This window comes from Notamacropus eugenii, chromosome 4, assembly GCF_028372415.1.
Source record: "Notamacropus eugenii isolate mMacEug1 chromosome 4, mMacEug1.pri_v2, whole genome shotgun sequence".
NCBI lineage: Eukaryota > Metazoa > Chordata > Mammalia > Diprotodontia > Macropodidae > Notamacropus > Notamacropus eugenii.
Window position 1 is genome coordinate 469,052,574 of NC_092875.1, and position 22,855 is coordinate 469,075,428.

The 22,855-nt window shown below is 41.9% G+C and overlaps 2 protein-coding genes and 1 long non-coding RNA gene across 6 annotated transcripts in view; 1 reads left to right on the plus strand and 2 right to left on the minus strand.

Annotated features, from left to right (window-relative positions):
- ANKDD1B (ankyrin repeat and death domain containing 1B) overlaps window positions 1-22,855 on the plus strand; it is a 73,385-nt gene that overhangs the window by 42,579 nt on the left and 7,951 nt on the right. For all 3 annotated transcript variants that reach the window (XR_011966513.1, XM_072606374.1, XM_072606375.1), the window contains exons 10-13: window positions 3,287-3,382; window positions 7,960-8,058; window positions 12,467-12,562; window positions 21,957-22,158. Coding sequence is in view for 2 of the 3 variants with exons in the window: in XM_072606374.1 (XP_072462475.1) it covers window positions 3,287-3,382; window positions 7,960-8,058; window positions 12,467-12,562; window positions 21,957-22,158 (493 nt within the window). In the remaining variant the exon portion in view is untranslated. The remainder of the gene's footprint in view (window positions 1-3,286; window positions 3,383-7,959; window positions 8,059-12,466; window positions 12,563-21,956; window positions 22,159-22,855) is intronic.
- On the minus strand, window positions 921-18,957 carry LOC140502068 (uncharacterized). Of its 2 annotated transcripts, none has more exons than XR_011966515.1 (6): window positions 18,673-18,957; window positions 17,944-18,208; window positions 13,639-16,781; window positions 9,324-9,447; window positions 3,254-3,781; window positions 921-1,182 (listed from the first exon to the last, which is right to left on the minus strand). It is a non-coding gene; the product is annotated as an uncharacterized lncRNA (long non-coding RNA). The 2 variants fall into 2 exon arrangements; XR_011966514.1 differs by lacking the exon at window positions 18,673-18,957 and adding an exon at window positions 18,381-18,666.
- The window catches only part of POC5 (POC5 centriolar protein), a 75,118-nt gene continuing 74,242 nt past the window's right edge, over window positions 21,980-22,855 (minus strand). Inside the window, exon 13 of the mRNA XM_072606378.1 lies at window positions 21,980-22,264. The gene's annotated coding sequence lies outside the window, so the exon portion shown is untranslated. The remainder of the gene's footprint in view (window positions 22,265-22,855) is intronic.

A 22,855-nucleotide genomic window follows, 5' to 3' on the forward strand; every position in this document is an offset into this window, starting at 1 on the left:
AATTTATCATCTGGTGGGTCAGTCATAATGCCCAACATGCTTTGCTGCGCCTGCTTGACTCTGGCTGGGTAGTTATTAGTTTTTGGATGGATTGTTGCATTTGTGGAAGACAGATTTATTTATGGTGGAGACTCTTCTTTAGAAGTAATTGTTTTTAGGAAGGGGTGGGTTAAGTTCTAATGTACATGAAAAATAAGCCTTTATATTTTCCATTTTAATGTTTAGAACAATAAAACTTTAATACATGCCCTAGGTGTCATTACTTTTATTAAATTTGTGTGGGAAGATGAGGAAGCTAATATATTTATTAGAGTATCTATATGCATAGCTATATTATGAAAAATTATCATTTGTTTCTTCTGGGAAGCTATCTATTTTTCTTTAAAATTCAATCAACTCTTCTAACTTAGGTTTCTGGAATTTCATGTTGGCTTTCAAAAAGACCCAACACACCCAAAGCAAACATTTTGACAGTGACCGTCTATGTTGGAACTAGACCAGGAAAATCCTTTCACATTTTTCACTCTATTTTCTTCCCTGAGAATATTACTCACTCTGATTATCTGTTACTATATGTTCTGATAATTCCAGACTGAGGGTGTGACTTGAACTGGGTTTGGCTGTTGTGGAGGACAAGTTTTCATTGGAACTGGCTTTTAAATTTTCTCAGTTCAGTCCAAAGAACTTCCTGATTTGCAGAAATGTTTTGACTACCATGTCAGTTGGGTATTTCAAAATGTGGAGGCAGAAGATCTAGGTTTGAGTCTTGGTTCACACTCATCCTTTGCTGTGTGACCCTGGGCAAGTCACATCACCTGAGTCTAGTTTCCGCATCTATAAAATGGGGATATATTGTTGTCATCTGCTTCATAAGGTTGTTTTGAGGAAAGTGCCTTTTAAAAATTAATGTGCTATAGAAATGGAAACTGCTTAAAATTTTTTTATTATGTTTTATTCTCACATCACCTATGTTTCCCAGTATATCCCCTTTCCTTCCCTCCCTCACAAAGCCATTCCTTACAAAGAACATTTATCTATTATTTTGGGTGATTTTCTTCCTTCTGCTCGAGCATTCAAGGTTTGAGGTAAAAGGGGAAAGAATAGTTCAGTTTTTTCTGGTAGAAGAGGTGTCAAATGGCCTGAGCGCTGCACAAATCCGATTAAATCAGAATTGGGAAATACCTACAAAATAAATAAAAACACAATGTGAGACAGATAATATTACATTTTAAACCAATCTGCAGCCTGCTGGGGTCTTTCAATACAGATTAGGCTATTTTAGTTTATTATTCTTAGTTTTTCTATTCTTATGATTCATCTTTATTTGTCTTTCTGTTGGAGTTCAACATCATTGGCCCAGAACTCTTCACAGTCATTCTACCCTCCTGATGCTCAGAGAGGCACAGATAGGTAGGTCTGGTAGACCTCAGAGAACATCGCAGTTAGCCGCATACCCCTCATTTTCCATATGAGAGAATTAAGGACGCAAAGTCAAGGTCACCAAAATATCCAGGTAGTTCCACGGAGACTTGAATACTTCTGTCCCAGTTCATTCTGATGTTCTGTTCTCTGAACCATGCTTCTTCCTGCCTCTTAGCACTTTAAGGTCATCCCCATTCTCTCACTCTCAAGTCTTTGCCTTCCTCTTCATTTGCTTTATCAAATAGCCTCCTTCCTACTTGACCAGCCCCCTGTTCCCACTGACCCACCTGCTCACTCACCCATCTCTGAGTCACCCAGATATTACCTTTCCCCAACATGTCATTGTCTCTCTCATACTTATTTTCTTTCCTATCTGGACATTGTCTCTTCCTATTACCCAGCTACCTCTTCTTTTTGCCTTAGGGGATCAGTCCAGTGTAATGGGAAAAGCTCTCACTCTGGGAATCAGATCTGGATTTGAATTCCAGCCCTGCCTTGTTCAAGCTGTATGACCTTGAACAGGTCATTTAACTACTCTCATTCTCAATTTCTTCATCAGTAGAATGAAGATATTAATAGCCCTACCTTGTAGGGTTGTTGTGAGAATCAAATGAATATATGCTTTGTAAGCCTTAGAATATTATAGAACTGTTAGCTATTATTATTACTTTTCTGACTCAGTTTCTTCTTCTGTCAAATAGGGACAATAATGCTTGTGCTCGATACTCTACCTTGGGTTATCTTGAGTAAAGTGATCCAGGTTCTCACCAAAACCCTAGTCTCATTTTCAATCATTCACTTTCTTTGTCACTTCTCATCTCCCCTCTCCCACTCTTAGGGCTCCTCTTAGTTTTGCCTTATTTCCCCAAAGGGGCATTATGGTCCGGTATTGACTAAGGGAGGAGAGTTGATGGTGGTGCGAGCAGGAGAGGAAAGCTGAGAGCTAGAAGAGGGAAGAGAAAATGAGTTGGGCGCTGGTAGAGGTGGAGGGAGTGGGAGAAAGGAGTCACTAGTCAGACCCTTGAGGGATACATTGGAGCATAACCTTCAGTTCAACTCAACAAGAACTTCTTAAGTGCCTTCTATGTATGCCAGGTGCTAGTGACACAAAAACAAAACAGAGCAGTCTCTGCCCTCAATGGGATTCCATCCTCAGGTGGTTCCCATGTACAACATGAGCACAGAAAACAGGTGGAAAATATAAAAATATAAAGGAATTTCAGGGGAAGGGAGGTCAACAAAGAATCTCATTTCTTTGGTGTAAGGAATTCTCCTGGAAGAGAAAACTCCTTTTATGAATGCAATCATTCCCTTCTCCACCATGTATAGATTTAGGGAGTTGCCCTCAAATGGACATGGGGACCACTACACTTTACATAAGTATCCATGGAGGCTGCATATTGACTTAGATTTTAAATGTAATATCTATTTTTTTTTGTATTTTTATTTATTCTGTTAACTATTCCCCAATTTCATTTTAATGCTTGTCTTCCAACTTGACTGGTGTTGATCCTTCTGGTCTAGAGAGCAGAGAAGTTAAATTACTTCCCCTCTAACCACACAGCCAAGATGGACTGGATGTGACAGAGATCTTTCTCTGAGTCCAAGGTCTCTTCTCCATTCACTGTGTTGTGCTCCTCTCAAATGAGAGGGTTGTACTAGAAGCCCTCTGCAGTTCATCTAGTGCTAAATCTATGATCCTCTAACTTACCCAAGTCATCTAGCTAGTAAGCAGAAGAACTGAGATTTGCATGCATGACCTCCAAGTCCGATATCAATTCATCGTACCACCTTGTACTAGTATATGAGTAATACAGTTAAGAGAGAATACCCCCATTTTGAAGTGGCTTCTATCTTTCTGCAGCAGGATTCTCCTCTCCACTTAGCTGTGGCCAACAACCACATTACTGCGGTGAACAGCTTATTGGGAGCTAAGCATAATGTTGATGCCTTAAATCAGGTAAGCAAAGTCAGGCAGAACCCACTGGTGGTGTTTCCTTATCTTACACAAAATCTGTGTTGGTTTGCATGTTGTTTCCAGTGAAAGTCAAAGTGTCTTGAAGGATAAGGGCCAGTTCTTCGGAAGGATATGTGCGTTCTTCACCTTCCCTCCCTCCCATGCACAGCTCAAGCTTCCTCTGGTAGATGGATGGCAGCCAGTGTATTATTCAAATATTCACATTTGACACGTCCAGATACTTTGATAGAAAAACAATGACTTAGAGATCTATTGCTAGAGGAGTCTCTAAATCAAGAGCCATTCCCCAAGTCCGGTGCACTGTCATTGGCAGGGGGCCCCTTTCCACAAGAAGGAAGCTTTATTTTCTATCTTGAAGTCATTAATGTGTCTTCCTTTAGCCTGAAGATAGAAAGGCCACATGAAAAATAAAAATTACTTGGATTCAATTAACTAAAGAAGCAGCAAACCCTTCCATAAGATCAATCTATCACTGGCTCCATCTGGAAATGCTGAGACAGAATAATAAATATGATTTAGAGCCAAAGAACCTTAGGGCTTGGAGGAACAAGCCTTCATTTTACAGATGAGCACACTGAACCCCAGAGAGATTAAATGATTCTCCTGTCCCAAAACTGCTTAGCTAGTCAGTGGGAGATCTGGGACTGAAATGAAGCTGTGAATCTCGTTCCTGTGCCTTCACTGGTTGAGATCTTTTTGCATTGTGACTACCATCCAGGGTGTTAGCCCTTTCTCCTAGACTTGTGTCATCTGTAAATGCGATGAGTATGGTGGTTGACGTTGTTGTCATCGTCATTTCAGTTGTGTCCAGTTCTTTGGGACCCCATTTGAGGTTTTCTTGGCAGAGGTCCTGGGGTAGTTTGCCATTTCCTTCTCCAGCTCGTTTTATAGGTGAGGAAACTGAGGCAAACAGGGTGTAGTGACTTGTCACACAGGTAGTAAGTGTCTGGGGCTGGATTTGAACTCATGAAGATGAGTCCTTCTGATTTCCAGGCCTCCAACTCTGGGCATTGTGCCATCGTGGAGGATGGAAGACAGAGGACAGGAGGGGCCTGGGTATTAAAGTCAGATTCGAGTTTGAATGAAATGAAACTTAAGCAAGGAGTTTTCCATAGTGGGACAGTCGAGGCTAGAGGGGCAATTGGGATCAAGCCCCTGAATGAGCAAGCCCAGGGCCAGGATCTGGGTTGGGTTTGCTCTCTCTTCTCGTTGGAAGAGGTCAGAGTCTGGACGGGTCAGCAGATTCTTGTACCTCCTGGCCTCTCAAAGAAGGAAATAACAGCCTTCATATGCCCTACCCCTCTCCCTATATGGTCCCCAGTGTGGGAACCCAGTGGTGTTTAAATGTAGCTCAAAACTTGAGCCACAAAGAAATACTGTTTTAAAGAGACATTGCTGGGAGGTACTTGGGGTTTCCCTCCGACTCCCCCTGCCCCAGTTGTCCTCCCACCATGGGGTCCTGGAGTGTCCTGGTTTGTTTTTATTTTATTTTCTATTTATCCCAACAGACTACTGACCCCACTGAAAACCAACCTATTTACTGTACTGTTGGAAATAATTGTACTCCTTATATTCTGCAAATTAGCTTCTTTTAAATAAAGTGAGATGTCTTAGAAAAAAAGTAATTGATAAAAATTATTAACCAACTGAGAGAAATGATTATTAAACAACCAATTGTTAATATTGGGGAGAAATAGGATTTATGCCTTTCTGGAACCTTATTCTCTCTGAGGCTGAGCCAACATCTAAAAAACATGACTGATAATGGGATCGAATTAACTTTCTCCTCCACCCACAAGGGGAAGCCTGTTGGGTGCTACTCAGATTTGGGTGGGGATAAATTCTTCCATCATATTGCTCAAGGTGGGGAGTGGTTTGGAAGTCAAGTCAAGTCCCCCAGCCCTTCATTAGAATAAATCCACCTTTCATTATAATATTCATTCTCTCTTATTACCTGTTAACCAATCATACTCATTCCCATCCTCAGGAATGCCCACTCTCTCAAAGGTACATAAACATGGATTTCATGGGGTGTCTTTGGTATTCCAGAGTGTCACTTTTATTATGTATACACTAGCCTGATTAGTAAGATCATTAATTACCCAGAATCCATGTCTCTGGAATTTTTTTAGATAAATAAACCATCAGAAAGGTCCTTCCAAGTCAACATGTAATCAATCAAAAGTATTTGTTTCTGCTCATTCACCAAGTTCCAAATCCATCTAAATATCCCTTTATTTGAATGAAAGTTGTGTACTCCTCAAACCGTTGTGAATAGAAACTTGAGTTTGAGATTTTAAAGTTTCAGATTAGTACTTAATTTGAATATTTGAATACTTACTTGGGGGTTGCTGCAAAGGTCAAATGAGATTATAAATGTGTAATAATCATAGCTGGTGCTTTAAAGTTTACCAAACACTTTACAAAAACTATCTCCTTTCATCCTCACAACAATGCTGCTCAGGATGAAGAAACTCATTTGAGGCAGAGGTTAAGTGACTTGACCAGGGTCACATGGCTTGTATTCTCCACTGTACCACCTCCCTACCTCAAATGTTAAAATGCTACATAAATTTAGGTCAATTTCTATTCTTTGATTCATCTAATTTTTGAAAAATATTTTTTCATTGAAAAATCATAACCTATTACATATTAACATAAATAACATTTTTCTGAAAATAATGATAAAACAAAAAAAATGACTGATTTTGACATTGTTTTACAATTTTTACAAATTTCTTTAATGTCTAACTTAATAAGCAGCTAGATTCTCCTGACTGTTTCCATATTCAATCTATTGTAACATGTTGCTTTGGTTAAAATTGATGAAGACAGTCTGGCCCTCACAGAGATATGGAAAAGGGAAGGGCCTTTAATAGGCAAATTACATCTTAGTATTATTATGAAAAATAATAAATAATAAATAAAGCAGTTTTAACTTCATATATAGTAAATACCAATAGAAGTAAACAATTTCCTTGGGATCCTCAATAATTTTTAAAAATGTAAAGGGGTATTGGGCTGCTACACGGCACAATGGACAGAACTCCAGGTCTTGAGTCAAATCTGGTTTTAGACATGGATTAGTTTCAGGACCATGGGCAAGTCACTTAACTCTGTTTGCCTCAGTTTCCTCATCTGTAAAATGAGCTGGGGAAGGAAATGGCCAACTACTCCAATGTCTTTGCCAAGAAAATCCCAACAAAGGTAATGAAAAGTTGGACAAGACTGAAAACAATTCAACAACAAAAGGGCTGTTGATACCAAAAAGTTTGAGAACCCTGGGACTAAATGATCTTTAGGGTCGATTCCAGATCAAATAGCACTGAGTCCTTTGATAGGTCTGTCTGTGATCTGTCTTAGATGAAGATTACTGGAGTGTGTAGGGACAGTTTAATATAATGATCACTAAAGAGATTCTTATGGTTCCCTGTTCAATTCCCAGCTGCTAAACTTCAATTCACCAATTTCACTTTAGGAACTTTTCTTACAACCAACTGCCAAGGGTTCTTGGGTTAAGACACTTCTCTGCCACTTCCTTAACTCTCCAGACTCTTTTTGGGAGAGAGAAAAGGCTCAGGAATAAAACTAGATCTAAAGGGAAAAGTTTAACATAGGTAGGTGTTTAATATCTATTCTGCATGTTGAACAAACCAATGATCTAATTAGAAATGGAATCCAGAGCTAGGACTCACAGTTTTGTTCTAGGCCTAGCTCTGCCCCAACAAAGTAGAAAAATATTTTGTAACATTTAAAGTGCTTTAGAAATGTGAACTATTAGTATTGACTATGTGTGACTTTGGGCAAGTCACTTCCTCACTAGAAATCAGATGCCTCATTTGGAAAAAAAAAATTGGGATGGCAGTCAACAGGAGTAAATAAGTTATTACCTCTATCACTCCTTCCAGCTTTGAAATTCAAGGAGCTCTTTGGCCTCTACCTTTGAAGCTAAGTATTCTGATTTTCCTTGCGTCTTTCTTGAATATTAAATGGAACTTATGACCCTTGTAGATAGTATCTACTCAAATGAGCAGTTGTACATAGTGTTTGCAGCCCTTAGAAGACTTTACAAATACAGGATAGGAGACAGAATTACGGTGTTGAAGTCAAGAAGATCTAGGTTTGAACTTACCTCAGACTCGAGAGATGTTTGACCCCGGACAAGTTACTTAACCTCACAATTTCAGTGTATTCATCTATAAAATGAGAATAGTAAGAGCACCAACCTCACAGAGTTGTCATGAAGATCAAATCCGATAAGAAAATACATTGAATATTCTTTGTAAAACTTGAGGCATAAATGCCAGCTGTTATGGTTACACAGTTGGCAGTCCAGTGGATACAGTGTCAGGACTACAGTCAGAAACTGAGTTCAAATCCGAATTCAGACATGTGCTAGCTGTGTGACCCTGTCATGTCACTTCACCTGTTTGCCTCAGTTTCCTCATTTGTAAAATGAGCTGGAGAAGGAAATGGCAAACCACTCGAGTATCTCTGCCAAGAAAACCCCAAATGGGGCCAGAAGACTTGGACACCATTGACTAAATAAATTGTTACAGAAGCAGCAAACTCCTCTGCACTTAGCAGCTGATCTTGGAAACGTGGAATTGGTGGACATCTTGCTGAAAGCAGGCTGTGATCTGAAGGTCGTTGACAAGGTAACTGTCCAAATGACTGCTGTGGGCTCAGCGTTAGTCCACCTGCATACATGGAAACACCTGAGACACTTCTTGGTGCTGTTCAGTGAAATTTCCAACTTGAGGGGTCATTGTGAAAGCCAAATAAGTAAGTCTGAAGTGTATCTTTTGTGTGTGTGTGTGTGTGTGTGTGTGCGTGTGTGTGTGTATCTTTTTTAAAAGGAGAAATGCCATTTTATATTTTCCAAGTAAATAAAATAGCTTAGTATTACTTAAGACCAGTCTCCAAATGAATATGAAAGCACAAACTATTCACAACTTCTTGTTAGCCCCTAGGATTTAGAAGGTATTAGAAGGCTTCTTTACTGGAGGAATCCCCTTGTCCTAGACTGCTGCAGGCATTTGTTTGCACCCCATGCCTCTCTTTAATTGCCATTTGCTTCTTTTGTCTTGACATCACTTTCATTTCTAAATATATTTTTCTCCTCTCTCTTCCCCAACAATCACCCTTTGTAAAAAAGGATAAAATTTTTAACAAAACTAACACAGCAAGCACTTCTGATAGAACATGCGATGTTCAACACCCATAATTCCCCACCTCTGCAAAGTGTTCGTGAAGGAAGAACATTTTCCCCTCATCTCTATTTGGGACCAAGTTTGATTTTCCTAATTAAACAGTGATTTTTTTATTTTACTTTTTGTTGTTGGTAAGCCTATTTTTATAGGGCAAAGGTAAACTTCAACCCCGCCTATTTCAGATATTATCATCTTTGCACCAGTCAGGTCTGAAGGAATGTGGTTTGGTCATTATTTTAATTTATTTCTTGAACTAGTCAAAAATCCTGGGTTAGGGGGAGGGGGAGGATACATAGGCTGCTTGCAAAGGCTCAGAACATGGAGCCCAGCTCAGCACTGAGGCTGAGAAGCAGCCAGGTTACTTTATGCCTGAAGGATTTCAACTGAAACATTTCTAGAAATGCACCCACACCACCTAAAAATCTCCCAACATCTCTAGATTAAGTAGGTAAAAATGGATGAGACTGACCAAGAGCTTTTGGACCTTGATGGCTTGTGTTTCCTCATTAGACAGCACATCATTGGGAAACACTATCTTTCCTACTGTCTTTTCTTTAAAGTGAAGCTATCTCAGGTAGCGTGAAAAGAGTGAAAATGAGAGATAGCATCCTGCCCCGGATCCAAGCTGTGTACAAGGAGCAAGTCATTGAAACCGAGAGTCTCAGTTTCCTCACCTGTAAAATGGGGATACTTGTACCCACAGTACTTACCTCACAGGGCTGTCCTGGAGAGCAAATGGGAGCATGCACGAAAATTGTTTCACAGTTCTCCTCTTCTAGCATTCACTTTTTGCCCATTCTAGGTAGGTGATGCTTCTTGGAAGCTGGCACATTACTAGTGGATAGAAAAAAAAGAAAAAGATGCTAGAACCATGACCTAATATGGCACTCCTGAAGTTTAACCTCTGGAGAGTGCCACAGGCTTAATGGTAATACCAGTACCTGGAGCCTTCAGACTCCCATTCAAGCACATATTCCTAAGGAAAATGCTCTCCTAAGAGCAAAAAAACCTCTGGCTCCCAGCATGCTGCTCTCCTAATAGACTAATTGCCATGATTGTGAATGGTGTTGAAAGCCAGCACTCAGATGGCAGAGATTAGGGGGTTGTATAAAGGCTTCAGAGTAGCAGTACTTTGTAATCCAATTACTGTGCCCCTGATTAGAGGCTGATTGCTTTCAACCCTAATTTTCAGGCTCATCTAAGACTCAATACATGGAAAATAGCCAACACTGATGCCTGTGGGAATTCTACTTTTAGTGAGTCTCCAGATGCATTCAAGGATGATAGATAAGGGACACAGTTCCTCAAGGGCCTCAGCACAACAGAGCTGGTGGAGTGTGGTTCTGGATTTAGACACCTCCAGCCAGACATTTATTCCCATATCTCAGTACCTTGGCCAACTGTGCTCTGAAATGAACAGCTGTGTCTTGGGACTGGTCTTTAGAATGCAGACAGAACAGAAAGCACCTTACTGGGTAAGGCAGATGAACCAGGAAATCCCCACTAACGTCCACTCCAGCCCCCAACAAAAACGTACAACAAATGCAAACCTGTTTCCTTTGTCAACTATTCTAGTTCTGAGAGTTCCATTTGACTCTACCAGGTTAAGAGGCAGTATTGTGTAGGGGAAGTAGCTTTGGACTCGGGCAACTTGACAGCTGATACCTAGGTTTTTGCTTGGCCAGTCTTATTTTTTCCTTTTCTCCCTTTCTCTCTGCTCATACAATCACTACCTTTGTACAGGCACTCATCACCAGGGTTACTGCCTTCTAATTGGTCTCTCTGGCCCAGATCTCTAGCTACTTCAATCCATCCTTTACTCAGCTAGCTGTCTAAGTGATTCCCCTAAAGCATAGGTCTAACCATATCACTCCAACTTCCTTCCCCCCTGCTCAGTAAATCCAGTGGCTCCCTTTACCTCCCAGAACAAATTTATAAAAACCTCTATTTGACTTTTAAAGCTCTTTACAACCTGGCCCCTTCCTACCTTTTCATTTCACTCCCCTAAAAACCATCTGTTGTCGTTCGGTCATTTTCAGTCTTGTCCAGCTCTTGGTGATGCCATTTGGGGTTTTCTTGGCAGAGATACTGTTTGACCTTTTCTTCTCCAGCTCATTATTTTACAGATGAGGAAAGTGAGGTAAACAGGGTGAAGTGACTTGCCCAGGGTTACACAGGTAGGAAGTCTCTGAGGCCAGATTTGAACGCAGGAAGATGAGTCTTACTGCCTCCAGGTCTAGCACTCTATCCGCTGTACCACTTTGCAGTCTAGCATATAGTAAGAGTTTATCAAATGCTTGTTCAATGACTGCCTGCCACTCCCTTACTGTGTAACCTTGAATTAATCACTTAAACTCTGAGTGTCAGTTTTCCCTTCTGTAAGATGGACATATTGTAGAAGGCATTATAATAGCAGCATGGATAGATGTCAACCAACTCTGAGGTTCAGGGGATCTGTAACCTTATGGTACAACTGCTCTGCATGCCTCACCGGACTGTTGGGAGGAGCTGAGGAGATGGTTTGAAAGCTAACTTGAAAAAAAGACAAAAGGCTATACCTGCATAAAGTATATTTTTAATAATGCTTCACTTTTTTCAATTACAATTTTTAACATTCATTTTAAAAAATTTTGAGTTTCTAATTCTCTCTCTCCCTTCCTGAAACAGGAAGCAATCTGATATGGGTTATAAGTGTGCAATCACACAGAAGGTATTATCAAATGCAAATGTTATGTCTGAGGGATAAAGTCCTATCACTAAAACCTTTGCTCACATTAGCGCAGGAGATTTGTCAGACCCCAAGCAGGGTCCTAAGGGGTAAATGGATCATGGGATCAGAGCTTTACAGTTAGAAAACACTTGGTGGCTATCAAGTTTAAGCTCAACTCCCTCATCTTACAGAGGGGAAAACTGAGGCACAGAGTAGTCACATGACTTCCTTTTCAGGATGCAGAGTCACATCCTGTAGATCTACAATGTCTCATACAGTGAGTGAATTTTAGGGGTGAGGTGATAAAGGTTTGGAGGGGCTGGAGAGGCAGTGCAGTGGAGGACGTTGGACATCTAAAAAGCATTTGGATTTTTTTTTTCTGGGGAAAAACGGTAGAGACCTCTGTAGGGGAAGGAAGGGCTCAAAGTAGGGTTGCACTGGGGGATGAGAAAGGTTAGAATTTTATCTATTTCACAATTTATATAAGGACCAGGCCTGTCCATCCTTTTGGTCACTGCCATTTGGCCAATGAGCTGCTTGTGATACCAAGATAATATGTCAGGCAAGGGAAACAGCAGTGACATGGTGAGTCCTTGTCTACTCTGGGGAGGGTGAGGTGGCAAATGAGAGAAACTACTACAGTATCTCTGCCAAGAAAACCCCAAATGGGGTCACAAAGAGTTGGACAAGACTGAAAAACAACAACAGATGGTTTCTAAGGGAGAAAAATGTTCATTAAGGAGACCAAAAAGAGGGGCAGCAAAGTGGTGCAGTGGAGAGAGCATCAACCCTGGAGGCAGTAAGACCTGAGTTCAAATCTGACCTCAGATACTTACCAGTTCTGTGATTTTGGTCAAGTCACTTAACCCCAATTGCCTCCACAAAAATAAAATATAAAAGACAGAAAAGTTAGGAAGGGGCCAGGTTGTAGAGAGCTTTAAAAGTCAAAATTGTGATTTTGTTTGCACCATTGAGTTGAATTTCTCAGCCACAGAGTAGACTGGAGAAATATTTGGAGGTTCTATTACTTTTTGTTCCACCATCTCCTACTATTTCCCCTTCCCCAGTCATCCTTGCAGTGGTGTGTTTAGGGATAAATGGTGGATATCAGAGCACTGTCAGCAATGTTGTTTCTGTTCTCAGCAAGGGAAGACAGCATTGGCTGTAGCATCCAGGAGCAACCATTCTCTCATTGTAGATATGATCATCAAAGCAGAGAGATACTACGCCTGGAGACAGGTAAGGAAGAAGAAGGATTTTCATTTAGCTGTGGGACTCCTTGAGAGGGAATTTAGGGTATTTGTTTAAAAGTCACTTTCAAATTGCACCTCAGATACTTACTAGCTGTGTGACCTTGAGCAAGTCGCTTAACCACTGTTTGCCTTAATCCACTGGAAAAGGAAATGGCAAACCACTCCAGTATTTTTGCCAAGAAAACCCCATGGCCAGTATTGGGGTCATGAAGAGTCAGACACGACTTAACTACAACAACACAAGCTGTCTTCATGCCTAGGCTTTCCAGCAGGACCTACTTAGGTTTCATTCCCTTCCAGAACTGCAAACTATACCTTAGAGGAAAGGCACCCCCAATCATTTCAGCAACACCCCCTACTGTAACCCTCCTCCCCAACTCCTCAGAAAGCTTTGCCAGTTAAGGCACCTTGTAGGGCAGCATCTGCCAAAACTGTAGTTCATGAGCCCCTACAGCCCCGAGTCTTTTACTAGATCAACCACAGGACACATTAATTCAAAAGAGAAGACATTTAATCACATGCAGTAAAAGAAGAAAAATTGTGAAGAAAAATTCCCAGTACATACAGAGGAATAGTCCCCTACAGTATGCCACATTCTCAGTGGGGAAAGCAAACACTCATGATCAGTAAACACTCACTGAAGGGGCATCTCTACGGGGGAATATATGTGACCAGGATGCATATGGCTAGAGGCAACTCAAGTTTCATAAACTTGGGTGCCCCCCATGACTTCTGATGATCCTCAAATCTCTCTTCAAACTGCTCTCTGCCACCATCTGCTGGCCATCTGCCCTGATAGGGGTCTATGTTGACCTGCCTTGGTGGCTGCTGGGATCTCAGCTCTGCAAAACACACAGATTCAGGCTATTTTGGCTTTTTGGAAACGCTTATCCCATTCTGCTAGCAGTCCAGAAAATTCCTTCAGACATTTGTATTCCAGGGCAGCTGGGTGGCCCTTTGGATAGACCACAGGTCTGGGACTCATCAAATCTGGCCTCTGACTCTTACTAGTTATGTGATTCTGGACAAACCATTTAACCCTGGTTGCCTCAGTTTCCTTACCTGTAAAGTGAGCTGGAGAAGGAAATGGCAAACCATCTTTGTCAAGAAAACTCCACATGTTGGTGCATACAACAATTTGTATTCCACTCAGATCACAGGGGTTCCGCTGCATGGGGAACTGAAGAAAGGACTCATGACCTTTCTCCTGACTCTTCTCTCACCCCATTTTTCTATATAAGTCACAGAATGTTTGAGCTAGAAGGAATCAACTGATGCAATGTCCTCCTTTAAGAAGTAAGGAAATTGATATACGAAAGAGGGGCCATGACATCACGGCCACATGCCTTAGCCAATACCCCAGCAGTCCTTCCTTGGTTCCCATACCAACGGGCAGTTTGCAGTCTCAAAATGTCCTCAACTGCTGGGTGATGGAGGCTCAAGGCTGGAACCTTGGGGATCTTGTCTCTTCCCTTTGTAGCAGGTTTTGATCCCGGGGCCAGCCAGTCTCAGTCACTGAGACCCCAAACACTTCCTTGTAATGAATCCTTTAATTTGTAGCTCTGAAAACAGTGTTCTAACTTGTTTTTGTTTTAACCCTACCAAATGGGAAGTTTCACAAGCTTTGTTCTGGCGTCATGTGGTCACTCCTAGGATGACCTGCTTGAAATTATGTCTTGTCAAAAAATCCTGATTGGAGCTTTCTTCCATTCTCCTTGTTTTACTTCTTCCTTCCTTCTTTTATCCTTGCTCCCACTTTCTTTCTTACCCTCCCTCTCCCTCTCCAATTTCCTTTTGAATTTGTTAGATTACAAATGGATTCTGAGGAAGTAGAAGGGTGGATGTCCTCTAAGCTTTCTCTCAGAGAAATGGGGAAGCTGGGATAGTAACTGCATTCCCTTCTCTGTGCTATTTCTTGTTTAACGTGGTGGGGAAATGGAATTACTGGTTGAGAAACGAATTTCTCTGGCCAAATGCACTTCTTGGTTAAATGGAGGTTAACCAGAAAACCATTATGGTTGAAAAACTCTTTCTAAAATATGTCAGTGACCACTCTTATGCCTTAGTTAAGTACAGTACAGGGAACGTGAATGAATAAGTGGACACATGAAGCATTTATTGCAGGTAGGTGGCACAGAGGATAGAGTGACCAGTCTAGAGTTAGGGAGACCTGAGTTCAAATCCCACCTCAGATGCTTCTCAGCTGTGTGACTATGAGCCAGTCACTTCACCCCTGCTTGCCTCGGTTTCCACATCTATCAAACGGGAATAATAGCACCCACCTCTCAAGGTTGCTGTTAGGATCAGTTGAGATATTTGTAAAGCACTTGACATAGAGCCTGGCACATAATAAGTGTCATATAAATGTTAGCTATAATAATTATAAATTCTATTATTGTTACCATGACCTCCCAGGCTGCATCGTCACAAAGAGCCCAGCGTAGTACGTAGCATGGAGTAAGTGCAGTATCAGTGCTAGACAGTGTGATTCCTGCTTACTTTGTGTGAAGCCCTGGGGATCCAAGGAGGAAAGGAAGATGGTCCCTTCTCTCCAGGAGCTCACCTCTCATGGTGGAGAAAACACAGAGGAGGCCTCAGCTGCAGCTCAGAGGCCCCATGGGCAAACACAAGGTAGTGCCTTGTCTTTCAGGCCACTTCCCCGATCACGTCACATCAGTTTCTGATGCTGAAGCATCTGACGGTGCCAAGTGCTCTGGTTGCCAGACCTTTCTTTTCTCTCTCTTCAGTAGATACAGGTGCAGCCAGACTATGTCTCCTTTCCCAGAGGGATGGCTGTGGGCGCCGGGTTGCAGCAAGGCTGGTGGTTTGGGGGTGGACCGTCGGGGAGGGTGCTGCCGCTCCCAGGGCTCAACATAACTTGTCTTTTTTCTGTGAGGATGGAGGATTTCACATTTCCTCAGAGTCATCATTCTGGGCACAGAGCCCAGTGTTTTATGGTTACAAAGGGAGGGAGGCAGCATGGTATTAGTGGCTAGCTTCAGAATCAGAAAGACCTGGATAGAAAGCCTGAATCTGACCTAGTGGCTGTGTGACTTCAGGCAAGTCACTTAACGTCTCATGTCACCCTCTCCTCCACATGTGGTCTACGGCTATAAGCTACAGAGCAGATGCTGATCTGCACCGGTAGACAGAACTTCCTCACTGGGAGTTCTCCATGCTAAGTAAATCATTGTCTGGTTCCCGTCTCCCCACTCCCATCCCACAGAAACAAATGATCCTCATTTTAACTTTGTAAGAGAGGTAAGTCAGGTACTATTTATTATTATGTAACAATACAGTTTGTTATTTACCATACATAAATTTATCATTCTAGATTTATATACGATGTGTGACATAAATTTATCATCATATGTTTATATTATATGATGTAAACTTGATGTATTTATATAGTATAGATTACATGGATTTATCATATATTTAGAAAATTTATTATATTTATGATCTGATCTATTTTATAATATGTACAAAGTGCATATATAGCATACAATATATATCACAACATATACTTTAATATATTTGTAACACATGACGTGTATATATGGTATACATTTATTATTCCGTATTTATATAGGATGTACAATATACATTTATTATTCTTATTACCTTGCTTTAAAGATAAGGGAACTGAGATATGGAGCAATGAGCCACATGCCTGATTACGCAGTCAGTGAGGGGCAAACCTAGGTCTCTCGATTCTCGGACCAATCATTGTTCCTCACAAAATCTCCCTATAATGACTGTAGCAGTGGAAAGTAGAGGAGTCGGCCTCAGTGTAGGCTGACTGTTTCCTCTGAGCCTGGAGCTCAAATCCCACATTTGAATTTATTCTATTGTTATTTCCCTAGCTCCTCAAACCTAGGCAGGATGGAGGCTTCTGGTGTGGGGGAGGCTGGACGGGGGGGTTCCAGTAGATCAGCATGTGACAAATGTCCATCTGTCACTCCAAGATACTACTCAGCTTTGGATTCAGATGACTCCTGCCCACTCCAAAGCTTCCTCCTTGAAAAGCCGGTGGCACAGTGGGTGAAGCACTGGGCCCAGTCAGGAAGATTCATGTTCCTGAGTTCAAATGCTCAGATGTGTGATGTTGGGCAAGTCCCTTCACCCTATTTGCCTCAGTTTCCTCGTCTGTAAAATGAGCTGGAGAAGGGAATGGTGAACCGCTTCAGAGGCGTCAGGCACAACTGAAGAACAAACGTGGTATCACAAAGGAGAAAGCAAGAATGATTTATTTAAAATAGTAAGGTTGGGGACATCCACAAGCATTGCTGATGGTGGAGGCCTCCTCCCAGCACTGCATTTCCCAAGGCCAGGGATGTAATAGGGGCTTAATAAATGTTTGTTCAGCCCTGAGAAGTTAGCCATTTGCCTAAGTTTACACAGTCAACATACGTCAGGGGCAGGACTTAGACCTGCGTCCTTGTTTCTTCAAGGCCAGCTTCCTCTCTACCCACTACACCATATTTCTCCCCAATGAATGAGCTCTGCATCACAACAAAGCTTCAGCATCTCAAAGGTTAACGAAAGTTTGAAAACAAAATGCCATAGCCTGCCCTCATAGATTTCTGAGAAACAGATAAAGAAATATAGAAATTCCTTTTCATATAACTGCGAAATTCTGTGCTCTTGAGGATAATGAATATTCTCTAAAATCTGCTCATTTCCTTATTGTTTTATTTCTGCCAGTTCAGCCTGGCCACTGCCCTGGATGACAACACGCTTTTTGGCATCCTGCTCCTCTTGCTGTGGAAAATGAGAAATATAGATTTGGGCTTCGGAGTCTCAATGAGCTTTTCTAAAAGAAGTCAAAAGGACAGCAGAGCTAAGCAGCCCCCATAGCCTTGACAATTAAGACTAGTGGTCATACTCATGAGGAGTGCTATATTCAGATAACTGCACTATTCCTTTGGTACCCAGGGGTTCCCATGACAAGAATTTGTGAAGGATTTGGACAAGGCCACACTGCATTTACCTTTTTCCTTAATTTCTCTAAGAGATATATCTGTTGTGGCATTAAGCTTGAGCATGCAGCAGCATCTTAGAGATGTACGGGCTTTGTGAACGAAAACTTGGGGATGAACTTCACAAGGGCCTGGGGACCTGGACGAACTCTCCCCTCTGTTATTAACTAGTTGTGGGATTACCTTTGAGCCTGGCTTTCTTCACCTATTAAATAGAGATTTTAATAATACATTGTCTCATGACTGTGAGGAAATAGTTTTTATAAACCTTTACACCACTTTATAAATGTGAGTTATTATTAGATGAGAGCCTTGGAAAGATTTATGAAATGAGGTGGTTGTTGTGGAAGCTTTAGTCTTGTGGGGGTGGGGACAGAGCTCCTACCTTAAAGTTGGGACAGAAGGACGGTGAGTATTCTTTTCAAACAACACCAGTCTCTTTGGGATCTGACATGAATGCTCCACAATTTGTTCTTTTGTATAGACTTGCTGGGTCCAGACAGAAATGTTCACCTCTTACCTCTTGGGGGACTGCACTTGTGGACCCACATGCATGGACTAGGTTCAGACCAGGGAGAACCTGGTCTCTAGAGAGGACTCAGGCTCGTTTTTTCATTGTTTCTTGCTCTTTATATCACAATCCTGCAGCCCTGGAGAAAGAATGGAAAGCTTAGGTTTGGTTCTAGGTCTGGCATCAAGTACTCCGTGTCCAAAGTAAGTCAGCTGCAGAACAGCTGTTTGTTTCTTCTACACCAAAGAAATGTTAAAAACACCAAGGTGTGTATTGACAAAGACAAATATGAAGCAGTAACTTAGAATTACCATTGTGCTCCTCTGGGAGGCTGATGCTTAAATGAGGAAGCATTTTATGGAAAGCGGAATCAGTATTCACTTCACCTTTGGGTCCCTCAGAGCCCATGTCCTCTAACAGTCAGGCCAGGGGTTGGGTTCCTCCTGTTGACGGTCATCTTCTTCCCCAGGAGGAACCATAATAGCTGTAGGGCACACTGAATACTCTAACTCGTACTGACTGAGAGACCCAGGGGTTCCCAAATTCTCAGACTCCTAAGGTGGCCTCCAAGGCCGGACTCTTCTTAGGATCAGTATTGGTCACCTGTGCACAAGGCAGATCATGCAGCAAAAGATCCTCACGCTTCCCCAGCCTAGCATGTGCTCTGGTTGCTACACGTGTGGTTTACATTCTACGTTCGTCATGGGAAGTATCAGAGAAAGTTATATGCCATGCGTTCTAGAGGCAGGAAGGAAAAGAGAAAGGCTCATGAAGTAGAGTCACTCTTGTTAAGGTCTACTGATGGGTGGCCAAAGAGCTAGCCCCTCTCTGACCCGGGGTAGGAGGAATCCAGCAGCTTGCCTCTATTACACGGTTTGCCTCTATTACACTTACCTTTGTTGATGTTGTTGTGTTTGTCCATTCTTGAAGAGGGCCATGACATCAAGATGATGACACGCCTTGCAGTTGACCTTGATTTGAGGGAGGGAGGGCTGTCTAGCCGTCTGAAGGGTGAAGACAATAGGAGAATCCAAAAGGAAGTGATAAAGGAGGAAAGCAGAGTTGAAAATGGTTGTGTGTATGTGTGTGTGTGTGTTCGTGTTCTTTAGCCTAAAACACTATTATGAGTAGTGTTTTAGTCACACCCTGACCCCACCCCAAATTTCTAGCTAATAAGGTTTAGGGTACAGGTTATTCCCTTTTCCTAGATTAAGTTTCCAAAGATTGCCACAGCTTTCTGGATACAGTCCAAATTTTGCTAATTCAGACATAGGTCCGGGTGGCTTGGTCATGATGCAAGAGGGACTCTGGTCCCCTGATAATCTAAGTTTTTAATACTATTGAGCTTTGCCTCCATCCCAGTCAATATCTTTTCTCTATACTGTTTCTGGTCCCATTATTACCAATCTTTTCTTATTTTTCCCCTTAAAATAAACAGAAACAGTTGCTTCTGTTTATTTATAATAATAATAAATAGAGAAGAATATGTAGCCAAAGTCTAAATCCTTTGGATCTATGTCAGTTCGATTCAATGAGCATTGCCCTAGTCCCATACAGAGCAGATTTGAAAGCTGAGATCTGGATTCGTGTCCACCTTCTGGACCGTGCTTGCAGTGTGAGCTTGATCAGATCACTTACGCTCTCTGTACTCCTGGGCTCGGCAGCCTCCTAACACTGTACATTGCAAAGAAGGTGCTGAACTCCATTGGCAGAGGGAGTTTCCTGCACCAATAAGACCATTTTTATTCCCTATCCCCATCCCTATCCCTTCTTGTTGTTCAGCTGTTTTTCAATTGTGTCTGACTCTTCATGACCCTTTTTGGGTTTTCTTGCCGAAGATACTGGTTTGCCATGTCCTTCTCCAGCTCATTTTACAGATGAGGAAACTGAGGTAAACAGGGTGAAGTGACTTGCTCAGGATCACACAGCTAGTAAGTATTTGAAGTTGAATTTGTACTCCTGACTCTAGACCTGGAATTCTATCCACGGTGCCATCTAGATGGCACCATCTATAGGGGTAGAGACCCTATAAAAAACGCAACCATTTCTGCCATTATATTCTACTGGAGAGAGATGGGCACTCAGCTATACAAACTATATCCAAAGTAAACATGAAGTAATTTGGGCGGCAGGGAAGGCGCCAACAGGAGGGAGATTAAGAAAAAGCCCTTTAGATGATGCTCGAGGTGAGTCTTGAAGGGAGCTAGAGATTCTCACAGGAGCAAATGTAGGAGAGCGTTCCAGGCGTGAGGCACAGGGAGGGAATGCATGTAGAGGGAACAGCAACTGGCTGGTTTGGCTGAAAGGGGGTGGGGGTGGGGCGATGTGAAATTAATCTGGAAAAGAAAACTGGAGTCAAACTGGGAAGGGTTTTAAGAATGTTAAGCAGAGGGACTTATATTTTAGCCTAGAGGTAACAGAGAGCCAGTGAAAGTTCTTAAGTAGGGGAGTGACCTGGTCACACTTGCATGTTAGGAATATCAATCTAGCAAGTTACGGAGAGTGAGCCACATACAGCCCACAATGCTCCTGAGTCAGGGAACCAGCCTAAAACGTAATTGGAGGGGCAGCCAGGAGCGGCCCTGGAGTAAGGAGGACCTGAGTTCAAATCCAGCCTCAGATACTTGCTAGCTGTGTGAACCTGGGCAAGTCTCAAGTCTGATTGCCTAAAAAAATGCAGTTGGGAAATATTTAACAAAATCATTCGAAATCTAGTGAAACAGATAATATTACATTTGAAAACCAAGTCAATATTCAGTTCATTGGGATCCTTATGTAGGATTTTGTGAACCTGTTTCTATTTGAGTTTAGTGCTAGCGGTCTGGTGAATACAAAGACCCAGGGAAGGAAACCGAGTAGCAGGTTGCTGCCAAAGGCCAAGAGAGTGCTGGCATCCCCTGTACGTAGTCAATAATGGAGAATGAAACTTATATTTAAGACTTTTTTTAAAAGAAAAACTTTGACACAGCCATCCATCCTAGCCTCAGAGTTTTGATATGACTTCTCCCAGTTTTCTTGTTGGGGGGGTCGTGCTTTGGAGAATTCTGTTGAGAGACGGAAATTGGACTTGACCCCAGCGTGCAGTGATGTAGAACTCAATCTTGTTCCATTTGTTAAAAAGCAAAGTATCAGATTCTCCCCACTCCATCGGTCCCCTAAGCACAGTGTAATAACGAGAAGGGCTTAAATTTATGCTCTCCCAGTTACTGGTTGGGTGCCCTTGAGTGAGGTTTTCATTAGTTTTGTTTTGAATTCTCTTAGGCCTTTTGTTTTCTCATCTGTAAGAAAAGAGGTTTGGGAGAGATGGGTTCAGATTCCCTTTTGGTTCTTTCTATGATTCTCTCCTTCCTATCCCCTCCTTCCCCCTCAACCTTGACTTTGTGACCAGGGAGAAGGGAAAAAACAAATGAGCTCTTACAAAGTCACACCAGAGAAAATGTGCCCTGCTTAGGAAAGATTTCAAGATTCCAACTAAGAGAGAAACTTAAACTTGAAGAAAACAAGTGAGAATGTTCGGGGAGGAACCGTGAAAGGGAATGGGGAGAGAGGCAGTGTGCTGAAGGTTATCTGTGGTGACATTTTCCTGGCTGACATTCTCACTCTCCCTGTGAGCATTCTAACATCAGTCCGGTCACTCTTGGGGTGGAAGTGTGCAATCAAGGATTGCAGAATCCCCACATCTCAAGGTCAGACCAGTGGTGCTTTATGGTTTTTGTTAAAGATATTCCCCACATTTTGGATAATGAAACTTGGCCCAAAAACAAATGGCCCTGAACAAATGATTTAGGCTGGACCTTTATCAGTTTTATCAAGGGGGGAAACATACTCTGATTAGGCTATAAACAGAGTGCATCTGAGATTGTCTGTTATCTTTATTTTCAATTTAGCAACATCAAGGAAGCAGCTGTGACTCACCAATAGGCCCTGCTCTGACATTCAAACAAGATCACAGTTTGGAGACTAAGCAGATTCGCTCTTGCCTCTGGAAATTGGCTTACTGTCAACTGAAAGCCCAAGAGTGGCGGAAGCTGGCTCGCTCCTGGGAATTTTCAGAGGCACAGATCAAAGCTATTGAAGAACAGTGGTCAGGTAACAACCCAGTAGAATTTATTGGAAGAAATGGCAAGTGAGGCATGATGAAACCAGAAATTTCTGATTAATTGCTGAAGGCCAGCAACGAGTCGCTACTTTCATCCTGTAAAACAAGAGGAGTGATATTAATTTTTACTGTGGTTTTGGGGAATTTTTAGGCAGTGACTCTTCCTGGAGAATCTCCTTGAAAACAATGTTTGTAAACAGTCACTTCTTTTTGGAGTCAAGTCACAAAGTTTCAAAAAGGAATTGATATTTTTTGACCAAATAAATACACAGTAGAATGAGTGCCAGAAGAACCTCTAAGTTGTTAACAGCTTGTTCTGTGATGGCTGACCACCAGTGATTGATAAATGGCTACCACAGTAACTGCAACTCAAGAATAATGAGTATTTCTTAGGCCTGCTTTGTGGTGAAGAGGATTATATATTCTGGCTTCCCTGGGTTTTACAAAATGTTCTACTGCAGTTACTGAAAGACAGTAATTCAAAGTAATTAAAAGATTTAAACTAAATTACATTTGTCAGAATTAGAAAACATAGACTGGTTTCCATTCGTTATCTTTGGTCTTATAGATGTCCGTTGTGTTACTGCAATCTGTGGCCCATTACAACTACAGGAAAACAGCTCTATATTTATGTAGATAGGGTTTAATCTTGGGTGTCTCTCGTACAGTCTTGATGGCTCATGTATC